Here is a 23,429-nt window from a genome sequence, read left to right on the forward strand (position 1 = left end):
TTTTAAGAATGCTACTTCAGAGACAAGGTAAAGTATTCTTCCACAAAGTATTCTTCTGTTTTGCTAGGAATATCTATCAGCTTTTAAATAAACTAATTAAAGCCAAGTATTAAGGATACATGCAATTTCCCTGGCAAGTAAGGAACAGCAGCTCATGCACTAGAGCACACTTCAGATACTCCCTACAACTCCTCCTTTCCTTCACATAGTGAGCAGCTAGAGGCAGATCTGGTACACCCTGGCAGTACACAAGACACTGAAGAGAGCTGCCAGAGCATTCACCTCAGTCTCGTATACATATTGCATCCATTACGTGCTTCAAGCCATGTCAATATTGCTTTTAGTCCTTGGCATTGAAAGCTTGAAGTTAGGTCAGATATGTCAATGTACCCTTTTCTATGATATAAACATAAATCTGCAGTGCAAGATGGAGCATAAATTAAAGTCTTCTAGAATTTTTGATGGGCTGAAGTATGTTACTTACAAAAAGGCTTTCCAGAACACCTGTCCCGTTTAATGCTGAGCATTTAGTAAACTACCTGTTAGACAACCAGTAACTCATACTTATGCAACTGTAAAAAATATTTCAGCTTTGAAAGAGAACTGTCACATTTAATTGTACCTAATCTGAATAATGAGAGCTCTTTAGAGGTCCATGACTTCTCTGTACATTTAAAATTAAACGGGTCGTGCTATCCAATTCTAAGAAAAAATACTTTGATGAATAATTAAATTCAGACTCATCTCATAATCATTAGTTCATATGCTACAAACTCTTAGCTATATACATCCATATAAGGAAAACAGTTAATAGATTTTTTTATTATTATTATTATTACCAACCATGGTAATGGATAATGACTCTCACACTAGCCAGTGAGAGAGTAGAAAACAAGAGGGCCCCTTTTGATTCCTCAACTCTTTCACACTCGTTTGCTCAGCTCTAATCAAGCTTTCCAGAGTACAGAAGAGAAGAATAAGGTGAAACAAGGGATATCAGTAGGGACTAAAGAATTCCAAAATCCTTCTACTGTAGTCTACAAGTTGTACGTCACAGCCTTCTGCACTACTACTCACCAACTGAATATTCATAGGTTGAGCAGAGAAACCTATCTGTTACAGAAAAAAAAAAAAGGGTTGAGAGGGGAGAATTTGGAATATTGTCTCAAATTTTTACATATTCCTGCAATAAAAGACTGTTGTTCTTTCTTCCTTATTTTCTAAATGACCATGAATGGGAGAAGATTTTTGTATGATGCAATCAACAGGGTCTCTGAGAACAGAGCTCTTTGCTGGAGGTACCACAAAGAAAGCTGCTGAAAAAAATAATAGCGTTAAATATTTCTTCCAGGATCATTATGTTCCTTACTCATAGTAAAAATCTCTCCCACAAAACTCCACATTAAACCACCAATAGAAATCTCGGTTTTCTCTTCATTTTTAGAACCTGATACCTCTGACAGCTCTGTTTACCAGCACTCAGTATTGTATGTTTTCAACTTCATTTCATGCATTTTTTCTTACCCACATTCCCTACTTTTCCACTTCATCTTCATTTCACAAAGACTACATATATTCTCTTGCTCCAAATTTTGCTTTTACTGTACTTTGTGCAAATTGCTACATGAATTTATGGCTTCAGATTTGAGTCTCCTAAAGTAAAATAGGTATAAAATCACAATATGCTCTAATTGGGCTGGTGATTCCTGTCACTAATTGTGTGAGGAGGAAAAAAAGTGAGCATTAATCTGGTTATGCACCAGATCCAGTACTGCTGGAGCACTGCTTGATATGGAACAAGGAAGAGGGGAAACTAACCACCAAAATTCAAGTGGCAGATAGCAGGTAATGGTTGATATTGCTTCTTTTTCCAGTGGTATCGGTTTAGGTTGGTTTAAATTGTAAGCGAAACTATGCACAGAGTTTGTGACAATACTATGGTAGACCTTATATGGAAATTATTATGCCAGTCTATAATTCTTTACAAAGAGCAACTGAGAAGACATGAGCAATTGCAATACAGAATTTTGAACTAACCCCCCCCCACACACACACGCAAAAAAAAAAATTCAGCTACACATAATGCCAAGATACCATATTTTCAAATAATTCAAGCTTTAGAAATTAAAAATTAACCTGTCACACACAGATCAAAAATGCCCAAACATCCTTTCAGCAACAGTTGATCTCTCCTAATTCAGGAACAATCTGTTAAATCACGTTACTTACCCAAACAATAGGAGTTTGGGTAAAAACCCTTTCAGCAAATAAATTACTGTTTAAAATGAAAATAACTTTAAAAAATACCAACCATAAAGACATGCAACTAGCATTTTCACCAGAGAACAAGAGTACATGTGCCTATTGAACTAAGACCTTGAGCAAAGGAAATCTTTTGTGGTTGAAAGAACTGATGATACACTGTTTCCAAAAGCTATGAACTAGAGAAAACAATTTACATGACAAAATAAAAATCTGTATGCGGTTTTCCTCCTTCTTCACCTCTATAGTTCTTGCTTGTTTTCTACTGCACTGTACAGTGAAACAGCATGCAAAGAAAAGCCTGAAATCAGGTCAACTAACTTCAATCTCTTTTGGACACCCTAGAAAACACATTAATTCACAGAAAGATGCAGATAGATACCTACCAGGATTATTTAATGTAGACACCTACTTGTCTTTACTTTCATACTTACATGCTTTTGAGACATATGTTGCTTAGGAGCTTTTGAAAATCCTTCTAAGCACCCATCTACTTTATATATCAGCCATCTGAATTTTTAGATACCTATTATTTTGGTAAATACATACTTCACCACTTCATTCTTAAATTTTGAAAACAGATAGACTCTTACTTTATATTGTAAAATGAGAACATAAAGCTTAATTAATGCTAAATGACATAACTCTGTGATATCCCTACTTGAAACGTGCTATTTCCAACAAACTAAAATTCTTTAAAAGAATTAATAATAACGCTTCTAGAAATTTTTGGTCTAAAACAATGTAATATATTACCTCATTTCCAAATTAGTATTTCAATATTCCTTGAAGACAATAACTCTGTAGAAGACAAGATATTTTAAATATATAAAAAAAAAATAATAATAATATTTAGAGAGTTGTGAGTTTTTCTTAAAAAATAGCACAAGGGGTAAAAATATAAAGCCATATTACTTCCATCTATATTGTTCTTTCTGTTCTTGGCTTATTCCCAAATTATAAACACTGATACAGCTTAAAAATATACTAATAGCCTACTATAAACATGTTCAATATTAATAATTGCTCTTTCTGACATATATACACAGGTATATTTAAGGCTATACTCTAAATATCATCTCTTATTAAGAGCCCTCACTCATACAGCCCAAATTCCAGCACTTCAAGCTCCTTATTATAAAATTCTTCATCATTTTTATCAGAGACAAGATACAGATGCACAGAACATCACTCAAATCTGTACATGAGACCCTTGGTCTACCTTGTTTCTGGCACTCAGTTTTATAATTTGGAGAAAGTTTCTTGAGAGGCAGAGGAAGGAATAATGCTCAGACAAAACTCAGTTTACATTTCCAAGTTCCCACCTCAAGTTTGAAAATGAATATTCAAAGAGAATTTAAAAATGGGAAAACGTTTAATTCTCCTAAATCATCTTAGAAAGAGCGGACTATTTTGGTTGAAAATCTGTCAAGAACTTCAATGCTTTTCAGCTGACATGAAAATTTCTGAGTAATGGCAATGGTAAAATAAGAGTAGAGGGAAAGCTATAAAACCTTATAGTAAGACATAAATGGCTTGTAATAGCATGGAATTTTTTATTACAAAAAAATCTGCTTACAGGTTATTAGCATGCATTATCACTACATTTTTAATATGATATAGTTTCCTAAACCATGCTGGCTGATTACAGTACTAATTAAACAAGTTCAATTTATCTAATTATATCTAAGTTGAAATATTTATAAAATTATATGTGAGCTAAAATATCATCCAAAGGGCGTGCTCATTAGTCTTTAATTACAGGAAAAATAATTAAATTAATGTGCACAGTCTTGGTTGGTCCATGATAGGTTATACTGTCCAAGTCTAAGATATTTAAACTATACCATGTCAACTGAAAAAAAAAAAAAATCTGTATAATTATATTCAGGTGAAACCCAAATCAATGCCCTACAGAATCATCCCCTTTTGATCAGTAGTTAGAGACGCCTCAGCATTCTCAGATTTCTTTCCATCACATTGCCTCTACAGATCTCTACTCTTTTTTTGCCCACCTAAAAATGTATGCTAGGATTCATTTAAATTCAAAATACTAGATTCTAATGATTAAAAAGTCTGAAATAGTAGGCTACATGGTGCTATTACTGAAGGACATTTATGAAATTCCATGTTCATAATGGTTTTCATCCTGCCAGGGAAGGAACACCCTATTTATTGTACAGGTGGGTGTTAATAGTCCAAAAACATGGCAGCTTTTCTGTACATATATCTCCTTTTGAACTCAGAGAGATATTTCTTGTGTAGAGACACACAGAACTGTGCCCAAATCTTTCTACTAATATATTTATAAGATGTGTGAAGGGTTCCATGTTCTAACTTTGTCAAACATGTGGATTAAAATTAGGTCAACACAAAGCCAATTCTTCATACGTCACGTTCCAAGAGATAGAGGGGCAGATTTTGCTAAGCAAACTTATTTTTCTGTTCCAGTAAGTCCATGGTGGCCTATGATGTTCTATTTTTTCCTGGAACTTTGCTATGATACAAAGATATACCTTTGATGTTCAATCATATTTTTCAGATCCTTGTCTCTCAGCTCTCACCTGGTGTATATCAATGCCCAGATCTGTTCTTTACATTATTTTACTTTCATATTTTTATTCCAATTTACTCATCCAAGAGTACATCTGTTTGTACTCTTTTGAAAAACAAACAAGCAAGTCAAGCAGGCAAGGAATGTTTTAACCTGACATTTGTGGAAGAAAAGTGGTCTATTATTTGCTCCTTGTAAATTTAGCAGAAAACAGCTTAGAAGGCATTGGATATGTAAGTAAACAGGCTGGTCAGTTCTTCTCTTGCTATAAATGAACTGAAATTAGGTTAGAACAGAACCACTTTTTGAAGGTAGGAAGAAGTCAGGTTTCCTGAGGGACTCCATATTATCAGGAAAACCTTAAGGATTTTGTCTGAGAGCTGGCTAAAATGTTCAGAATGTTTCTGAATATTGTCTGGTCCTTTCTTTTTTTTTTATATATATATATTTTTAGCTTTTTTTGAGAGGGAAGGTAGAGGGTGTTAACTAGTGCTTCAACCAAAGAGTCCTGAAGTAAAGAGGAACTTCACAGTCACACTCAGTGTTGTAAAATTCACATAATCTTCTGGATTCATGTTTCCATATGTGGCTTTGGATAACTTAATCTGAAATTATTTTGTGAGGAATGTGAATGTGGTTACTGGGGATTGCAACATCCATACATTAGAAAACCTGAATCTAATAGAGTTTTCTGTGGTTTGACTGAAGAACAGTATTACTTTAATGCTATACATTTAATATGCCTGAGCTGCAATAAAATGTTAGTTTCACAATGCCGAATGTTAAATGTGTCATATTAAAAAACAATTAAATAAGATCAGTACACACAAAAATGGAATACTACACACACATCCTCCTGCTTTCAAAAACAGTTTTAAAATTCTAATTTACAGAGTAATTTTGATCAGATAATCTTTAGTATATAAAAACATCATTCTCATACTAAAGCATCAGCAATACTGAAAATGCAAAGGAATATTTGAATCATGCTAATAGGACTGAATGTATTTTCAGTAGAGTTGTAGCTATATGATTATTGGTTCATGCCCACAATATCTCATTGTGAACTTTTCAAAATCGCAAATACAAAAATAGCGAGCCTTGTAAGATGACTCTTAAATGTTACAGATATTATACCTCATTGAGATATGCCATATGCCAGGACTGAGATTTTTTGTTTTCTCTGTGACAGTGTGACTAGTTCATAGCACTGCTGGTCTAAATTTCTGTTAGGCTGTATGATGTTACTACTTGAAACTTAACAGTCATTTCAGTTTCGTGCTAAGTGCTAATGTGACCTACATGAACAGTGTGTAAAAATATTTTTGTTAGAAGCTGAACACTTTGTTCTGTTTGATTACTAAATTTAATTGCAAGTTCTAATAAATTTTAATTTGAATAATTACACTTTCTCTAGTAATTTTCACTTCATTTGCAGTCCTGTAGCTTTTCAAATGCTTACTGTTCTGATAATTGTCAGTGAAAACCAAAATGGCTAGGTAATGTTAAGTACATTTTCTTTCATGTTTGCTGCATATATGTTGCTTAAAAACCCTTCTTAGAAGGAAAAATAGAATTAATTTTTAAGAAAATTAAAGATTGTTCAGAAAAGGGAAATAAATTACAGCCAACCAACACTTATTCGGGCTCTTCGTAAGACTTTTTTTTTTTTTTTTTTAAATTATACTATTGTGTAGCTACATATTTTATCCTACAAGATAATTTTAGGAAAATGACCCATTTAAATCTTAAACTTACTTATTTCTGTGATACGATCTACAGTAAAATTAGAAATGTATTTGTTGATACATTCTCTTCCATTTCCTCGTATAATTGGAGCACCTGCCTTGTGTAGCAGGACAATTTGGGTAGTCACGTCTCTCCTCCATGGCTACTCCATGTACCACTGGACTTCCTTTCTAGAAAGTGCTTAGATGTACTTTCCATACCATCTACTACACTGGCACACTCCTTGGGGTTTTCTTTCAGAGAATTATTACTATAATATTTAAATGTTTTTACTGGGCCAAGACCTGACACAGTTTTATTGTTTGTCATTTGACACTTTCAATCTCATTTTCTTTAATGCCATTTTTATTGTCTGCTATTAACACTCAAAATTCATTCCCTAGGTTGACACCACATTGTTTCACGCTCAGTGCCTTTAGCTGCTCCCTTTTTTCCCTTAAAAATGGGTTCTTTTTTTTTTTTTAACAAAAAAAAATACCCAAACCGAAGTCCCCATGATCACAGAAAAAAATCCTCTAATCCCACCTAATTACTTCTCCAATTACTACCTTCTTTATCTTTCTTTCCACTGAAACCAGGCTCACTAATGAGCTTCTGCTTGGTAAATCTTGAGACAACCTTTTCTTTTGATCCCCTCCTTGCAACTGATGCAATTCATCACCATCTTCTCCACTGCCTTCTCAGGTACCTTAATGTTTCAAATGGCTATGCAAACTTAAGAACATTATTTATTGTCTCTTAATGCTCCAGACCCATCTTTCTCTCGGTTTCTTTTCAGAACTATTATCTGCTCACCACCACCACTCCAACAGAATATCTACACCATTGGCAACTCCTGTGTTCAGCCTCTATACATTTCTGTCTGCATATGATGTATGCTGTATATATTCGGCTGGAATTAAGCCTTGCGGCAAAATGATTCTGATTATTTCAGCTGTAATTCCAGTAAGAACATTTTGAATGCTATTTTCAAAAGATTAACTGCTGCTGGTTAAAAGCCACTCAGAGGAAAACTGTTATTTCATCCCCAGATAACTATGAATGTCTTCAATGAAACTTAACAGTTTAAGAAATCTGAAATCCGAACTATCTTCTGAACTTTACTTTAAGCTATTTGATTTTTCTTGTTTGACTGGCTGACTCTTTTGACAGTTAATATGCAAACTTAGATTTTCATGAATAGATTCTGAATCTGAGTTCTTTCTACATTATTTTTAACAGTATACTGCTGCTGTGATATGAAAAATATTAAACGCTGATAGTAGTTTCACTCTCCCCTGTCAATTTGCCCTATTCCTTAATTAGTTTGTCCTTCCAGCCTAGATTGTTCTGTTGTAGAGAAAACTTAACATTGTGTTAAAAACAATGTAAAAACATTACATAGATCAAGGCTTAAGAAAACATTTTACAGTCCATAAAGCAGCTTTTTTTTTTATTGAAGTCTTAAAGTTTATGTATATTTTAATGTAAATCCAACATATAGTTTTACATTAAGCAAACATAGTATTCTGGAAGTGAAGAAAGGGAGCCAAATTCCATTCTTGGTAGCATAAACATGTCATCCTAGTCTAAGAAATACTGATCTGCTCAGAATTTCAAAATATTGAACGTTCTATAATGTAATTTGTCATCTAAGCTATCATTTCCATTCCCTACAGCTTTCACAGCTATTTATTTTGAATGCACTTGATAAGGAGAGATCAGTTAATATATAATTTGGAATTTTAGCAGTAGAAAAATGGATTAAATAAAGTGAGTCACCCTTCTGACACTTCTGTCTGATTTTGTTATTTTTCTGAATATCCTATACTATCCTATCAATTTCAAGATTCCAGATAAAATTTCAAACATTACTGGCAAAAGGCGTTGCTAGCAGAAGCTGGAAAACCAGACAGCCTCACACCTGATTTTTTAGTATTAGTTTTTAAACATTTAAACAATTACCAAAGAGTTTCCATTATTTCTCTAAAGACTCATTTAACCTGATAAAGTGTACTCCATGGATCAATGAAGACACATTTTTATCTCACTATAGACAATCTCATGTGATGTGTGACCATATTTTTTTCTCCTTGCACCATTTTCTGAAGGTCTGGTTGCAATATAGTACAATATGGTGAATTGTTCCAAGCATCCCAGCCATCACCTCATCCACAGATACACTAGCTTCACTGAATGCATGTTGGACAGCACTGAGTGCATAGCTGTCTAAAACAATGACAGAAGGTAGGCTTCTACAACAAAACACCCCATCTGAGGCGTTTTGCACCCCATCTGCACTCCAAGTCCTTTTTATTCCAGGAAAGATGAAGCCAGAAACAGGCTGCATGAGTTATTCTGGCAGTGGTGACCCTATTTCCCATGGAGTATGGATCCCCATGCCAAATATACGCAGGTAACAAAGCCCCAAATATACAGGGGTAGCTACAGCACTGTTTGAGAATTCCTGGAGTTAAAACGAATAATGCACTTTCAAATGCCAAAGTTTAGAGAAATACAGAAGGTAAAACTGGATTAATGAAACTTAAAACACGTGCATTGTTATTTAAAGGCTACTAACTGAAAGGTGTATGATGCCACCCTGTTAAGGAAACTGCAGGATCTCCCTTTATGGTGAATTTCTTCTTACGTAACAATTAACATTCACTTTGAGTACTCAACATTTCAGCAAGTAATATTTTTATTTCAATATTCTTCTACTGCTAATAATACTTGCTACTTTTCCTTTACGCTGACTGTATGTGAATAACTGTGGGCTGAAAGCACAGTAAACTTTAACCTGGACTGCTAAAAATCAATGGAAAACAACCTTACCTGACTTGGATAAGCTCAGCTTAGAAGTTAGACTTTCTACAAGGTAAAATTCTTTCTACTATGTACCATTATAAGTGGTTTTTTTTCCAAAGCAAAAAAACTGTATGAAATATCTATAATTATATAATTAAATACAAACATTTGCATGTGTTTGGCCTGAAAAGGGAGGTCCGTACTCCCAAAGTAGTGTCCATCAGCATCAGAAAACTGCCAGCTGCCTAGCTGTGTTCCAAGGCACTATTACAATTTACTGACTTCTTTTCAGAAAATGTACTGTATGCTTTGCCATAGTCATTGACAAATGCATTCTAAATAAAAGAAAATTGCTATATAAACTGCTACTGGAGCTGCATGCCACAATGAAACTAAACTTTGCCTGGAGTAAAGGAACACAAACATTCATATTTATGTCAATTTTAAAAATGACTCTCTTGAAATAACCTTGCAAGGACCTTTATTTTGATGCAACTGCAGCATGGAATTTTAAATCATAACACCACTGAAAAAAATAATTATATAAATATTTATAGTAATGCAATCTTCTGTTGTCATTAACGTTTTTTTTTCTTTTTAAGCATTTTGCTACCATAAACTTACATTTAAAATCTACCATTACAAGGTAGTGAAAGACAAAAGGAAAAGCTCTGCAAATGCGCTCTGCTGTGCTGCATTACCTCTGCATTATGTCCATGCAACAGGCATAGAGGTTGGATAATATGTACTACTGTACTGATTGTAGGTCTAATAATGCACTGGAAAGGAAGCAGAGTATACCTATTCATTCCACTCATTTCTCATCACCCTGTTTGAGCAGCACACCCTTGCCTTGCCTTTAACACATGAACTGATGTAAAAATACCTGCATCTCATCATTATTTACAGACTTCTGTACATCTGCTTCAGACAAGACCCAGAGCGGCTGTAAACCACTTATAGGACTATTCAGAATACACGGTGACTGAAGTTATTTGATTCTAAATGGATCATTTATTTCTGATCAATTATTCCCATATTTCCACACAATATGAATCAATTCTGAGATTTTCTGCTAGTATATCAGAGTTCAACCACGTATGGTTTACCAATATTGCATATATCAGAATATTTCATTATGGACAATGGATTGATTCTAAAAATGAGTGAAAAATTGCTTCACAGCTATAGAAACAATCTCTGTGCAAATACAGAGCTACTGGCTTTCCCTCTTCCCCCCTCCCCTCCCCAGTACAATTACAGAAGTTCAATCTTCAATTAGAGAAGTAGAAGCACCCAGGCTTGTCTTGGCATGTAGTCGTGGGTTTCTTTTTTTGTTTGTTTGGTTGGTTGGTTGTTTTTTTTCATTTTACAGTGTTACAGTTTGAGCTTAATTTGTGAGAAAACACTCCTTTCTTTACCTTTCCACCCATTTCACTTCTCCCTATGATTCTTTTTTTTATGAGAGGGAACTGCTTCTGCCCCCCATCATGTTGGTCAGAGAGAGGTTACAAATAATTTATTTGTTCCTTCTTTCAGACAACCTGCCAGCTTCCAAAGGCAAGGACAGGGGAGCCTGTGGCAGTAGGATAACTAAGGTCTGTTTTAATTCCTGTCTTCAAGTCCTCCCTCAAAGACTACTACAATTCCTCCAGGCTCTCTGTGAGACAGAAAGTTGATAATATACTGAAATAGGCAGTAAGGGTAAAAATCAGCTACAATGTTTGTTACATTAGAAAGACAGTAGGAAGAGATTGTAGTAGATAAAGTTAACAATACTTCAAAAAAAAAGTTGCTCATTCAGTATTGTTTATATCCAATTATCTACTTGTCCAATTATCTATCTTGTCTACTTAAATTAGAAAATAGGAACTACCTTCTGGTTTATAGCCATGTGAAGGTTAGTCTTGGGGATTAAAGACTGGCTCAACCTTCACATGATACAGCAAAAGAAATGGTAAATGACATCTAAAAAGTCATTTAATGTCTAGTAAGATGCAAGCACATTTCAAGCTCTTGATGAAACATAGGAGTTTACTGTAAATCCAAATAAGAACATTTCCAAATACCTAAATTAAACCTTTAAGTTACATTATCACTGGAAAGGAATGATCTTTCTGCTAAGCTAGAGTGTCCAAAATTTATGTAGTGAGCCTCAGATACAGGGTGTAGAGAATGAGAATTATTATAATTTTTAAGGAAAATTTAAGATTCTTGCACACTTCCCTAAGTGTTGCATTTTTTTAAGAAAAATATTTTCTAACATAAACAAGGATAAAAGCGTTAGAATTGTCAAAGTTGAGGAAACAGTAGTTATATTCTGATTTTTTTTTTAATTTCTTCTACAGAAAGTTTTAAGAGAGGACACTAAACAAAACAATTGTTTTCAGCATTACAAAGTCTGTCTCTCCACCTCCTAGTGAGATGTCCCAAGTCTGAGCTGAGTACCGTACTAATGCAGGCTCATGGGTTTTGGACTTCAGTGTGACCAAAATCTTTTCTCTACAAAAGACTGGGTAAACTGACAGTACTGTTTTTGAATTATTATTCTGTCTCCAAATAAGTATGACAGAAAAGAAAGGAGGGTTGAGGAATATAGAAGGAAGATTTGATTATGGTCTTAAAATACACAAAATGCTGTTGCAAGAAGTAAATATACACAACAATTATTTATATTATTACATTTTTTATCTGGGTATTTTACATCTATGCCTAAGTTCTTGGAATGTGAAGCATCCCCTCAGTGGTCAACAGGAATATCATGCTTCCCTGACCACAAACTGGGGACACCAACACTCTACTTCCTATTCAAAACCCTGCATTGGTATCTGTAGCAAACAGACCTAATCTGGAGCTCTGCTACACAGTAGCACCATGCTTTTTCAGGTACTATTGTTTCATGCTGCTTGGCGTTTGCTACCACTTCACCTCTTATTCTTAAAATACACTACTGTGGCTGTAGGTTGCAGTCTGGAACATACTTTAGTCAAAAGAAATAAAAGTTGATTTGTGTAACAACAGAGTATTTTATTTCCCAAGAGCTGAAATTCAAGTGAACAACAAAAGAATAATTCAGTTCTTTATTTAATTCTTACCTGAGAAGAATATGTGTGACCATCTGATCCACAAACAGGATTGGTATAAACTACTGGACACTGCTTGCAGTTTGATGAAATGGGAACACCCCTCCACTGTTTATGGCCTAAACCAGCCTCTTTCATACTGTAAGTAAACAAAAAGTATGTAATTCTGATAAGCAGTAGTAAAAAAAGAACATATTCAGGGTATTGTAATGTGCCTTTACAAACAGTAAGCCATACATAATTTCAGCCATTAAATTTTATTTTAAGTAAAGCACTGTCAGCCTATGCTCACTCACTATCATACCATATACTTGATACACCTGCAAGTTACTTCAATTTTTAAGACATCTTGGTTGAAAAGATGATTAAGATGTTGCTTCGGAGACTGTTACATTTATTGATCAGTAAAAGATGTCTGACTTGTGTGGTATTTGCTCATTTCTGTTCTTATTAAGTAGTATGAACAGAGCTATTATTAATATTCATGTTTAAAGAGACAACATTTAAGCATTATAGAATATATAAATTATATTATATCATAAATACTTCAATAGAAACAGCTGGTCCTTCAGAGTACTGTTTTACCCTACTTTGACCACTGTCAAAGTATAATAGATTACATTTCTTAAAATTCAGACTCCACCACCAAAGGTAAAGTTCAAAGGTAAATAAAGGCAGTCCACTGGAACACAGGGTTGATCTGCATGTGTGTATATGTGTATGCCCGCATGCATCTACCTGAATTATCTAGTTCTGAGTCATCTAGCTCTGAATTAACCTTTATTTGATTATTTTTCCAATTGCTTTTTGCACCTATGAAAGCATTTAGCAACCACTGCATCCTTAAAGATCTGTTTTATGAGAGTTGCCTAATTCATAGGCTAGCCTACAACATGCTTTTTATATTAATGGCTTCCATGTAAATAAGAAAATAGAACAATAATGGATAATTTTTATAACATGTTTTCTGCTTTGAATCTTAATCAAGAATCTACCCATAATTATGTTTAGAATACAGCGATGACTTATCATGACACAACAAAGTAGTAAGTGTTCACGCTCAAAAAGCTCAAATCAAATCTTTGATGGAGCACAACTGTTTCAGCTTGGTTCAGCTAAAGATCATCAAGAACTGTTCTGCTACTTAGTCATGATTCACTGCTTGAGAAGAACTTGTCTGGAGTAATAAAAAAGATATGAACTTGAAAAAAGTAATCTCTGATTAGTGCTTTTCTTCTCACTTGACTGAGAATTTTCCAAGCATCCACATGAGCTCCAGCCTAATGAGACTGTGTTTAGATGGCTGCATCTTTCTCTTACTTCTTGTTTCTTCTGTAGCTCATGATTCCCAGAAGTGTCCCAGTAGCCTGAGATTAGTAACAGGACCAGACAGTCCCAGCTATCAAGCTACCTGATGGAACTTCTGTTCATCAGAGTCACGGTAACTCTAGAACATTGAATAAAACAATTGCAAAAGTTCCAGACATCAGTAGGAAGAATTCTACTGGTATCAGCAAAAACTAGAAATTACAAACAGGATTTGTGGGATACACAGAGGCTACTGGTTATAGTTTCTCAAAACATATCAAAGATGGTACTAGAAGAAATTGAGTTTTTTAGCTTATCTGCCCCCACTATTCTATCCTTGTACATGCCATAAATGAAGTATACACCTGAGAAAAGATGGGGGAGGGAACACACACATCCAGACTGAGGAAAAAGGATTATTAAAATCATCTGAAGGAAGGAAAGAGAATGATGTCTAAAGAAGAATCACAAGACTAGACACTAGAACAAGCTGAGGACAAAGAAATCACACGTCTGTGAGATGACCATTGGAGACGTATGAAGAACAACGTAGCCTGATCGGCTTCTCTTAACCAGCCTCAGCTTCATTAGGCTTTTAAATGCAGACTATCCCAGGCCACTCATTTAGGGTGAAGAGAGTCAACTTTTACATTCTACACAGAACTCTGTTGAAACCTTCAGCAAATCACTTTTAAGATCTTGGTTTCCATATAACTAATAAGATTTTTCTTTTAAACAAAAGTATCTGTGTTTTCCTAACTCAGAAGGTAAAATGATAAATAAATTATAAATAATGGTATCAGTCCAGAGATACTGGGTCATACAAATGCTTTGGATGGACGTATGATCAGAAGGTTTAGTACAATAATGCAGAAAAAAAGATTTTGTATAATTGTAGTTGACCAACAGCTATTTTCTGATGATCAGTCAATGAGATGACAGGAAAAAAGTAAAATCAATAAAAAACATTTTGAATACCAGTTATGATACACACATGCACTTCATAAAATCTATCAATAGTACCTTAAAATTACATACTCTAACATTTCCTTTCATCATTATTTAATTATATCAAATTTGCTTCTCTTGACTATTTCTATGTTGCCATTATATTGGCATTTTGGTTTGTGTTGTTTTGTTGTTGTTGTTTTTTTCCCAACTAGGCAATGAACTTACATACAAACTATTAGCATGAAAATAACTAAGAAGCCATTATTATTATGGTATAAATCATCTTGAATTAAAATCATTGTTGTATGCCCATGATGTCATTAAATAAGACCCAGAAGGACTGTTTAATGACAACGTAATTAATTTCAGTTACAATTTACTTAAGATATACACATAAAGCAATACATTGTTACATTCTACATATAAGGAAAATAATTAGTACTAGTAAAAGAATTAGTAAACAGACAACAAAAAAAAAAGTTACTCCACTGTAAAATTTCACTTTTTTCTTCCTTCTATTCAATTTTTTTTCCATTTGATAAGCAAAAAAAAACCCACCCAGATTACTGCAACTCGCAGTTACTAAAATTGTGTCATTTAATTTTCTGATTCCATTACAGTCAGTATAAATGTTCATGTCCATTACTATTTTGCCACAACAAATATATGAAGCCACGTAAAAGTTAGCCTCTTTCACTGACAAATCTTGTACTTCTTGATTTCCTGAAAAGGGTTTTGGGATCTCTCTTGTAATAAAGTTAATGAAGTACTGAATACACAAGCTCCACATTATCTGACATTGCTGAGACCCAAATAGTAGAATTAAATCTATGGGTTTAATTTACCAGCAACACTTGTGATTGCATTAATTTGCGTACACCCAATTGTGCATATGCTCATAGACTGCACATGCAACTGCAGGTCTGGAAACGTAATTAGACAATCTGCACAGTTACTGTAGCCTATGTACCTGTTTGCATACATAAACTTACCTTTCTGTATACACAATGATCATGCCTGTGAATACTTTAAGAATGCTTAATATAACGCCTTGAAAATTCAGCTACAAGCTACTGACTCTTTGGAAACGTGACTTATTTGATGACATATAAAATGCATGAGTATCCAATTGACTTGATGGAACTTGATAGTTAATAGCTAGATCTGAGAATCCTCAAATACAGGTCTTCAAATGCAGACTGACAGAAACAAATTTGACTTACTAAAGAACTAATGTTTCAAAGAACTCCTGCATTTTTTCTCTGATAACTATATTTGCATTTCTTAGATAGTTTAGAATTATTCTGATATAGAGACTGTCTGATTATATTTTGCTATGGTCTTTGGGGGACACAATCAGGCTGTGTCAGATTAACATAATTAGAAAAAGCACTTGTATTGCAAAATCTAATTTAGTTTTGTTAGAGTTGACTACATTTCCTTCAAATTTTCTTTTTCATGTGAAAGCATCCTGGAACAAAACTACAGTTGTCAGTATGTTTTTGAGATGTTCCTTTCAAATATCAAAAGAAACCCAGCAGGTAGCTCAGCACCACACAGCCATTCACTCACTCCCCATCAGGGGGACAGAGGAGAGATTCAGGAAAAAAAAAAAAAAAAAAGTAGAATTCATGGGTTGAGATAAAGACAGTTTAATAGGACAGAAAATGAAGGGAAAATAATAACAATAATAATATTATTAAGACTAACAACAACAACAATAAAATACACAAAACAAGTGATGCACAATGCAATTGTGTACCACCAGCCAACCAATCCCTGAGCAGCAGCCCCCCCAACCTGACCAACTACCCCCATATTTATTGTTCAGCATGATGCCATGTGGTATGGGACATCCCTTTGGTCAGTCTAGATCAGTTGTCCTGTGTCCCCTCCCAGCTCCTTGTGCACCCCTAACCTCCTCGCTGGCAGGGCAGCACGAGAAACAGAAAAGTTGTTGGCTCTCTGTGAGTACTGCTCTGCAACAGCTATAACACACGTTATCAGCATAATTCTCGTACTAAATCCAAAACACAGCACCATACCAGCTACTAGAAAGAAATTAACTCTGTCCCAGCCAAAACTAGGCCACATGGCCAGCTCTTGTGTGTGTTTCTATGTTATTTTGACTTGTTTCACTATTTTGCATTATTCCCATAGAATACAAGAAAAAATTATATTGAGAAACTAATAATAGTTGAATAAATCTGAGATGAATGAAGCAGAGGCTAAGAAAGTTGCTCTAAAAATATAATAAAAAATACATTTTTAGCAATTTAAATTAACAGTGTTGTCAAGGTGTTTGTATTTATTGATGGACCAGGATAACATTTAGCAGGTGCATGTGAGATTATATAAATTCAGCTATTATTTTTCCCCAGCACGTACACCCAAGAGGTCAGACCAGAAAATTGCATGTGATCTATCATTTTTGTCAGGATCACTAAACATACATACTCAGTATTATTTTAGAATTCAGAGTATTTTTTTCTGTGCATGTAAAATCAAAATGCTATTTACTGATTTGCACATGAAAAGGAAAACAAGCAGATGCTTTGAAGATACAAATTCTTACTCCTTTCACCTACACGTAATATTAACAAAATGCTTAATACTTTTAGATGGTTTCTGGACCTGTTGTCATATAGCTCCATTATTTTCTGCAGTATTCTGCCTACTTTTGTCAAGCAAAGAAACAAGTATTTTTTCTAGATGTCTACATAATAAACTAAAACCTAAAAAAAAAATAGCCCTATATATTCTTAAGAAACAGTTGTAAGTAATACTGCTGAAATTTTCTGGAATAGTATTTCCCTCACTTTGACTGAAGTTAGGTCGTACAGGATTTTAATGGGACAGAAAAGCAAAGAATGCACAGCAACCCAGAAATGAGTTCTCATTATTTAACTTACCTGTAGTTGCCTGAGAGGTGAAAGGGATTTTAATATACAAACTGCTGAATGCAGAACTCACACCAACCTCCTTTGGGTTGGCAAAGTTTACAGGAGTAAACACATTTCTAGGAGTAATGTGTTATACGTGACTATGTAAATTACCACAAGTTTAGAAGCTTTTTGTTTTGTTTTGGCTTTTTTGGAGGGGAAAGAGGGGAATATTTCAGATGCTGAAGCATGCAAAGATTTTCATCAAAGCCCCTAATTTCCAGATGGTAGGCTATAGGTACATGTTGCTTTAAAATAGCTAGTACTTCGTGAGAACTTTTTTGCGAACTGAAGGAAAAAATGACCTCTGTAGAAAAGGCTCTAAAATACTCTTTCCAAACTATAAGAGATGGTAGCTCTTCTGAACTTAACATGTCAGTCCTCCCTCCCAGCTGTAGCTTGTCTTTAAAAAGTTATCATTAAAATCCTTTTTAGTTGAAGATCAAAGACAGAAAAAGGATATTCAAATATTACCTAGAGACAGTAACAGAATATACACTTGTTAAAGGATTAAGATGGCTGTGTGACAAGTTCTTCTACACTATACAAAACAACAACACCTCAGAGGACAGTTAAACCATGAATTGGTTAATCACTAGTATATTTATGTATTTTTCAGTTCTTTTGATGTTGGTTGTTTTGTTACATCCATAATTTCTTTCAACTTCCCTCTTAAGTATTGTAAATACTGTAATAACAGTACTGATGCCAAACAGTTAGAGACTTCACACACAGTTAAGAGGATGTAAAGCAATAACCTTATTTCTCATTTCAAGTGGTAAAATACGCAGGATGCATATTTAAACTGCAAAGAGAATGTCTTCCTGAAAGCCAGTTCCTCAGGTTTTAAAGGTTCTCTTCTTGTTTCCTAAATGTACTAACTTGTATCTACAGAACACTGCTGTATGTACGGCGAGAAGGTCTCTCTCTCTCTATATATATATATATATATAAATATATACTAGTCATAAATACTAGTCATAAACCTCCCACTGCTGCAGGTTCTCTATAGCTGAGCAAAGCATGAAGAACAACTACATTACAGCAGCTTGTAATCCTGAGAAGCCTGCTTGCAAAGAGCATACAATTTAAACATACTGCACTACACAATTTAACCGTGATTACATGGCTCTGTAAATGTCCATTCTAAATTGCTTAAGGCTACTCCTTACACTTCGGAAAATGGAAACAAAACCAAAAAAATAAACTAAACTTTTGGGAACAAAACAACTAGTCATTGATGGAAGACTATTAACTTTGTTTTCTATGAAACTGTAGGAAACATCCGATTTTTCTTTTATTTTTTTACAGTAAAGGTTCTCATTTCTCCAGAAGCTGTGTTCTACACAGGTATCCATTTGGCAGCCCATGAATTTACAGCATGCCCAAATTACTCTGCCATCTAGAGGCCAGACAGAGAAATCTTATCACAGATCATTACTCAGCAGAAAAATGCAACGTAAGGAGGCCAAAAGATCATGTTGGCAGATAAGCTGATTTCCAAGATGATATCATTAAAAGCAGTGTGGCCAGCAGATGAGGAAGGTGATTCTCCCCATCTTCTCTGTCCTCATGAGACCCCATCTGTAGCACTGCATTCAGTTCTGGGGCCCCCAGCACAAGAAGGACATGGACATGTGCGAGCAGCTCCAGAGAATGGCCACCAGGATGATCCTGCAATACCCACACAGTTAGAGGCTTTTTTTTTTTTTTTTTCTGATATCTTAAAGAGATTGCCTTCTCCATTGTTCTTATAACACTTACTTATTCAGGCTGGATGTGGCTCTGGGCAGCCTGCTCTAATGGTTGGCGACCCTTCCCAGAGCAGGGTGGGGTTGAAACTAGATGGTCTTTAAGGTCATTTTCTTCAACACAGGCCATTCTATGATTCTATGATAAATTGTTAGCTTAGTGCAGAGCAAAACCAAAACCTATACAATGATCTAGGTTGATACCTGGTTTAGTAATCATGATAAGTCTTCTAGGTTTGGTAGACAAGAATTACCATAGCAAATAATAATTTCTCACAAAATACATCACAATATGATAGAGCAAAGCTGAGCCCAAAAGGAGGACTTTTTGATGATTCACATAATAGCAGGAACAACCACTACTAGAAGTGTTCAAGGATTAATGTTTTCAGAAACTGTACAAAACATAAACAGACCCTAGTACATGAAGTAAGTTTATCACGATCACGGTTTTCTGCATATTCACTATGCAAAGCAAAATGCCAAAATGCATTTGATAGTCCAATTACAGATACAGTTCTCATGAGCATCTTAATGCCTGGTTCATAAATGAGTGAAGAAAAATTATAAATATAACAGGATCAAATAACTAATAATCACTGCTACAGCCCAAATAAGAAAAATAATGAAAATATTTTAATTCATACTACCATTTGAATGGCCACTCCTTCCAAATCTACTTATTTTATGTTGAACAGAACAACAGAATAATTTTTTAATTAGAAATAACTAATTTCCATACAGGCCCAGAACACTGACTGCCACAAACTGTTTTTTTACCACTACAGAAGTAAATTCATATTCCACTCCTAACATCCAGAACCCTACAGACAGTGATTCTCATGCAATCTGTCTTCCTCATTGCCTTCTAAGTGCAAGTTTCACTCCAGCTGCCTGTGTTCCCAGCTCTTTCCTCCCTCACATGGATCAGTCACAGTGTCTGCTTGAAAATGAAGATAGGAAAGAAGGAAGAAAAGTCTATTTATAAGAATCACATTAATATTTGAAAGAAGGAGTTCCATTTTCTCTATTATCATCATCATATATGCCTTCTGTGTCAATCACCTGAATTCTAGTGCCAACAGGCAGCTGAAAACTTTTGTTTCTTTAAGTACTTAAGAAGTTTGTCTGCATACTTAAAAACGTTATATTCAACTCTTCTGGTAGGCTTATTGGTAGAAAATATTTGGGCTAATAATCAGTTTCAGAAGAACATGTCTTTTTTATTCCTGAATAGTAAAGAAGATAACTAAAGAAACATTACTTCTACAAAGTGACTGATGTGAACCAAGAGTTTAAATAATGTACAGCTTGAACATTTAAATTCATTTTTTCTGTACCTGTTCATTTTCTCTAAAAAACATATCCATTCATCTCGTTTTTTAAATAAAGATTCATTCCTCCTAGTAAACTAATCTGTTATTTAATGGAAGGCATTCTCAAATTCATATATGAATGCTAAAATTACTTCAAGATGATGCTGCTACATTTTCAGGAAAAGCATTTGTAACCTTCTGGAAAACACATCACTCCCCAGCAGTGACATAGCATAAATCCTGAGGCAATGCAATTCCAGAAGATGCAATTCCATGCAACCCAAAAAATAAAAAACAACAACAACAACAATTATATATTCATATATGATCAATTTTTGATAATATGATAATATTTGATCAAATGATCTGATCAATTTTTTAAAAGTCAAGAACATGGAAACAAGCTGAAGATCTCCTTAGATTCTGAACCTTTGGAAAAATAAATTTTATTAAGGAGAACAGTGCCACTTTAAACATTAGTGGGTAAGACAGAACATTTTACAGTTTTTGTCTACAGAGATTACATTCTCAACATCAAAGGGAGTGAAAGCTGACTAATGCTAGATATACCGAAAAGAAATCAAGACAACTGCTACAGAGGCCGTTTTACAGCTATAGATTTTATAAAGGTTCTTAATGATATGTCAGCAATTATGCTTTATTTAAAATGGAAGCAGAAACAAAGGAATAAAGGTATTGGTAAACTAGAGCATTTGTAAAGCCAATAGTAAAACAAAACAAAACAAAACAGATATGAACTTGTGCGTTTTAAATCTAAATGGATTACTCAGCTTGTCAAGTGTTGCCATACAGGTATGCCACCTGCATTTCATTTGACTTCTAGGTGATTGATCTCAGCAAGATACCATACCAAAGTCCCACTGACTAGTCCTGCACAATTTGTTTAAATCTGAGGACAAGTGATACTCTCTAAAAATCCAGGATTTATGATTTTTTGGACTTTATGGATTTTTTTTTAAAATCCATTTTCCTCTGAAGACTTTAACACCATTTTGTAGCTCTAATATCTTCTTTGTTTTATTATAGATCAAGTAAAGGGATTTTTTTCATTCTCCCAGAAAGTTTTTGTTGTTGTTGTTGTTCCAAGAAAACTTCTTTGGATTTTGTTCACTTAATATTGTTATCTTAAGGCAGATGTTTCAGAATCTTTGTCCTCTGCTCTATGACAACTCAGAATACATAACACAACTGCAACAGCCAGCTTTACATTTAAATAGGGACAAATAGTGGTAAAATTTGTACAAGTTCCTCCACATTATTTAAGATTCCTTTTTTCAGCAGTTTATGTACACTGCACGTGAACTATATATTTAAAACCAGTAACTATATTAGAATTTAAGAATATATTCCTATCAATCTTCACCAATTTTTATGGAATTGATATTAAAACAAAGTTTCTATTTTTTTTCCCATATACAACAAAGATTAGTAGATAGAAAAACTCTCCACTAGCTTTAAAATAGTTACAAATATCAATGTGCTTTTATCGTATATTACATCTTAAAACACTAATCGCATTGCTAACTTACACTTTAAAATAAGATTTCATAATCAGAGCAGGTAATATTTGAAACTGCCAACTGGCAGCAGGAAGTTCTCAGATCTGCTTTATTTTCAAGTCTTGGAATAAGGAAAAACCTATAAGCTTCTTAATTAAAAGACCATAGTAAAATTCAGATTTTTAGAAAGATAAGACAGAATACTGAGTGTTGAGTGCTATACATTATTCTGATAGGGTAGCTGGTGAGAGAATAAAAAGGTAAACACAGAACAGAGGTACACGCCTAAGGAAAGAATATTTAGCCCTCTCTGAGAATTTCTATTTCATCTCTTAGACAAGTGTATTTGCCATTCCTGGCTTTATAACATCAGCCCTACCTGTTTAAAAAACTCCTATTTCATTAAATCCAGATTCATTTGCAGCACAAGATGAAGTCAAATGCATTCTGATATGGCCCAGGACACTTGTCACTAAAGATACGTAAAGCAGTACAACTCTCTAGAAAATCAAGCTGACGTTTTTCAGCCTGAAGTGGACCTGGTGCAGGGAAATACGGAATAAGCAAGGTGTTTTGTTGTTGTTGTTGCTGGTGTTTGATTTTTAATTTAAAAAGAGCAAATACAATTCAGGAATAGCATCATTATGTGTCAGACTGGTTAGCCATACTTTCCTACACGGTTGTCATTCCTTGGTACCAAGACACCAGTACGAAACTATAATAAGATCACCTTGTGTTCCTTTGAATAACATTGATAATCTTGGTATCCTCACTGTTCGTCAGGAATTTATAATGTACAAACTAATATTGTCTCAGTCCTCTGATGTCTCTTCCCACACAGAAACAAGTTGTAAGGCTGCTGGAAGGGAACATGAACATACATTTTCCATTTACACAGAACTTACATGAGCCTGTCTTCACAACACCACATAATTCAGCAATTAATTTATTATTCCACTTGTTTGCAAATTGTATATTTAAAAAAAAAAAAAGCCTATGCAGCCTTTGCGAGAGCTGACATACAATAGCTACAAAACAAAGGACACTTTTTCTCACCTTCAGATTCATAAAAATACCAGTAAATGCAATCCTTGTAAACAAGATTTAATAAACAACTTTTTTTTTTTAAAATTTGATTACTTCTAGACTGCTAGAGGAATTGAAATTATCTTTCTTCACTTTTTATCCTGTCTGTTTTAAGGAAGA

The 23,429-nt window shown here is 34.4% G+C and overlaps 1 protein-coding gene across 5 annotated transcripts in view; it reads right to left on the reverse strand.

The window, feature by feature from the left end:
* Positions 1 to 23,429, reverse strand: part of SPOCK3 (SPARC (osteonectin), cwcv and kazal like domains proteoglycan 3) — a 200,017-nt gene that overhangs the window by 64,620 nt on the left and 111,968 nt on the right. For 4 of the 5 annotated variants that reach the window (XM_066996139.1, XM_066996137.1, XM_066996138.1 and 1 more), the window contains one exon: positions 12,448 to 12,574. The exons of the other annotated variant lie outside the window; for it this stretch is intronic. In XM_066996139.1, the coding sequence (XP_066852240.1) occupies positions 12,448 to 12,574 (127 nt within the window). The remainder of the gene's footprint in view (positions 1 to 12,447; positions 12,575 to 23,429) is intronic. 5 annotated transcript variants of the gene reach the window in all.

The sequence above is a fragment of the Anser cygnoides genome, chromosome 4 (assembly GCF_040182565.1).
Source record: "Anser cygnoides isolate HZ-2024a breed goose chromosome 4, Taihu_goose_T2T_genome, whole genome shotgun sequence".
In the NCBI taxonomy this organism is placed as follows: domain Eukaryota; kingdom Metazoa; phylum Chordata; class Aves; order Anseriformes; family Anatidae; genus Anser; species Anser cygnoides.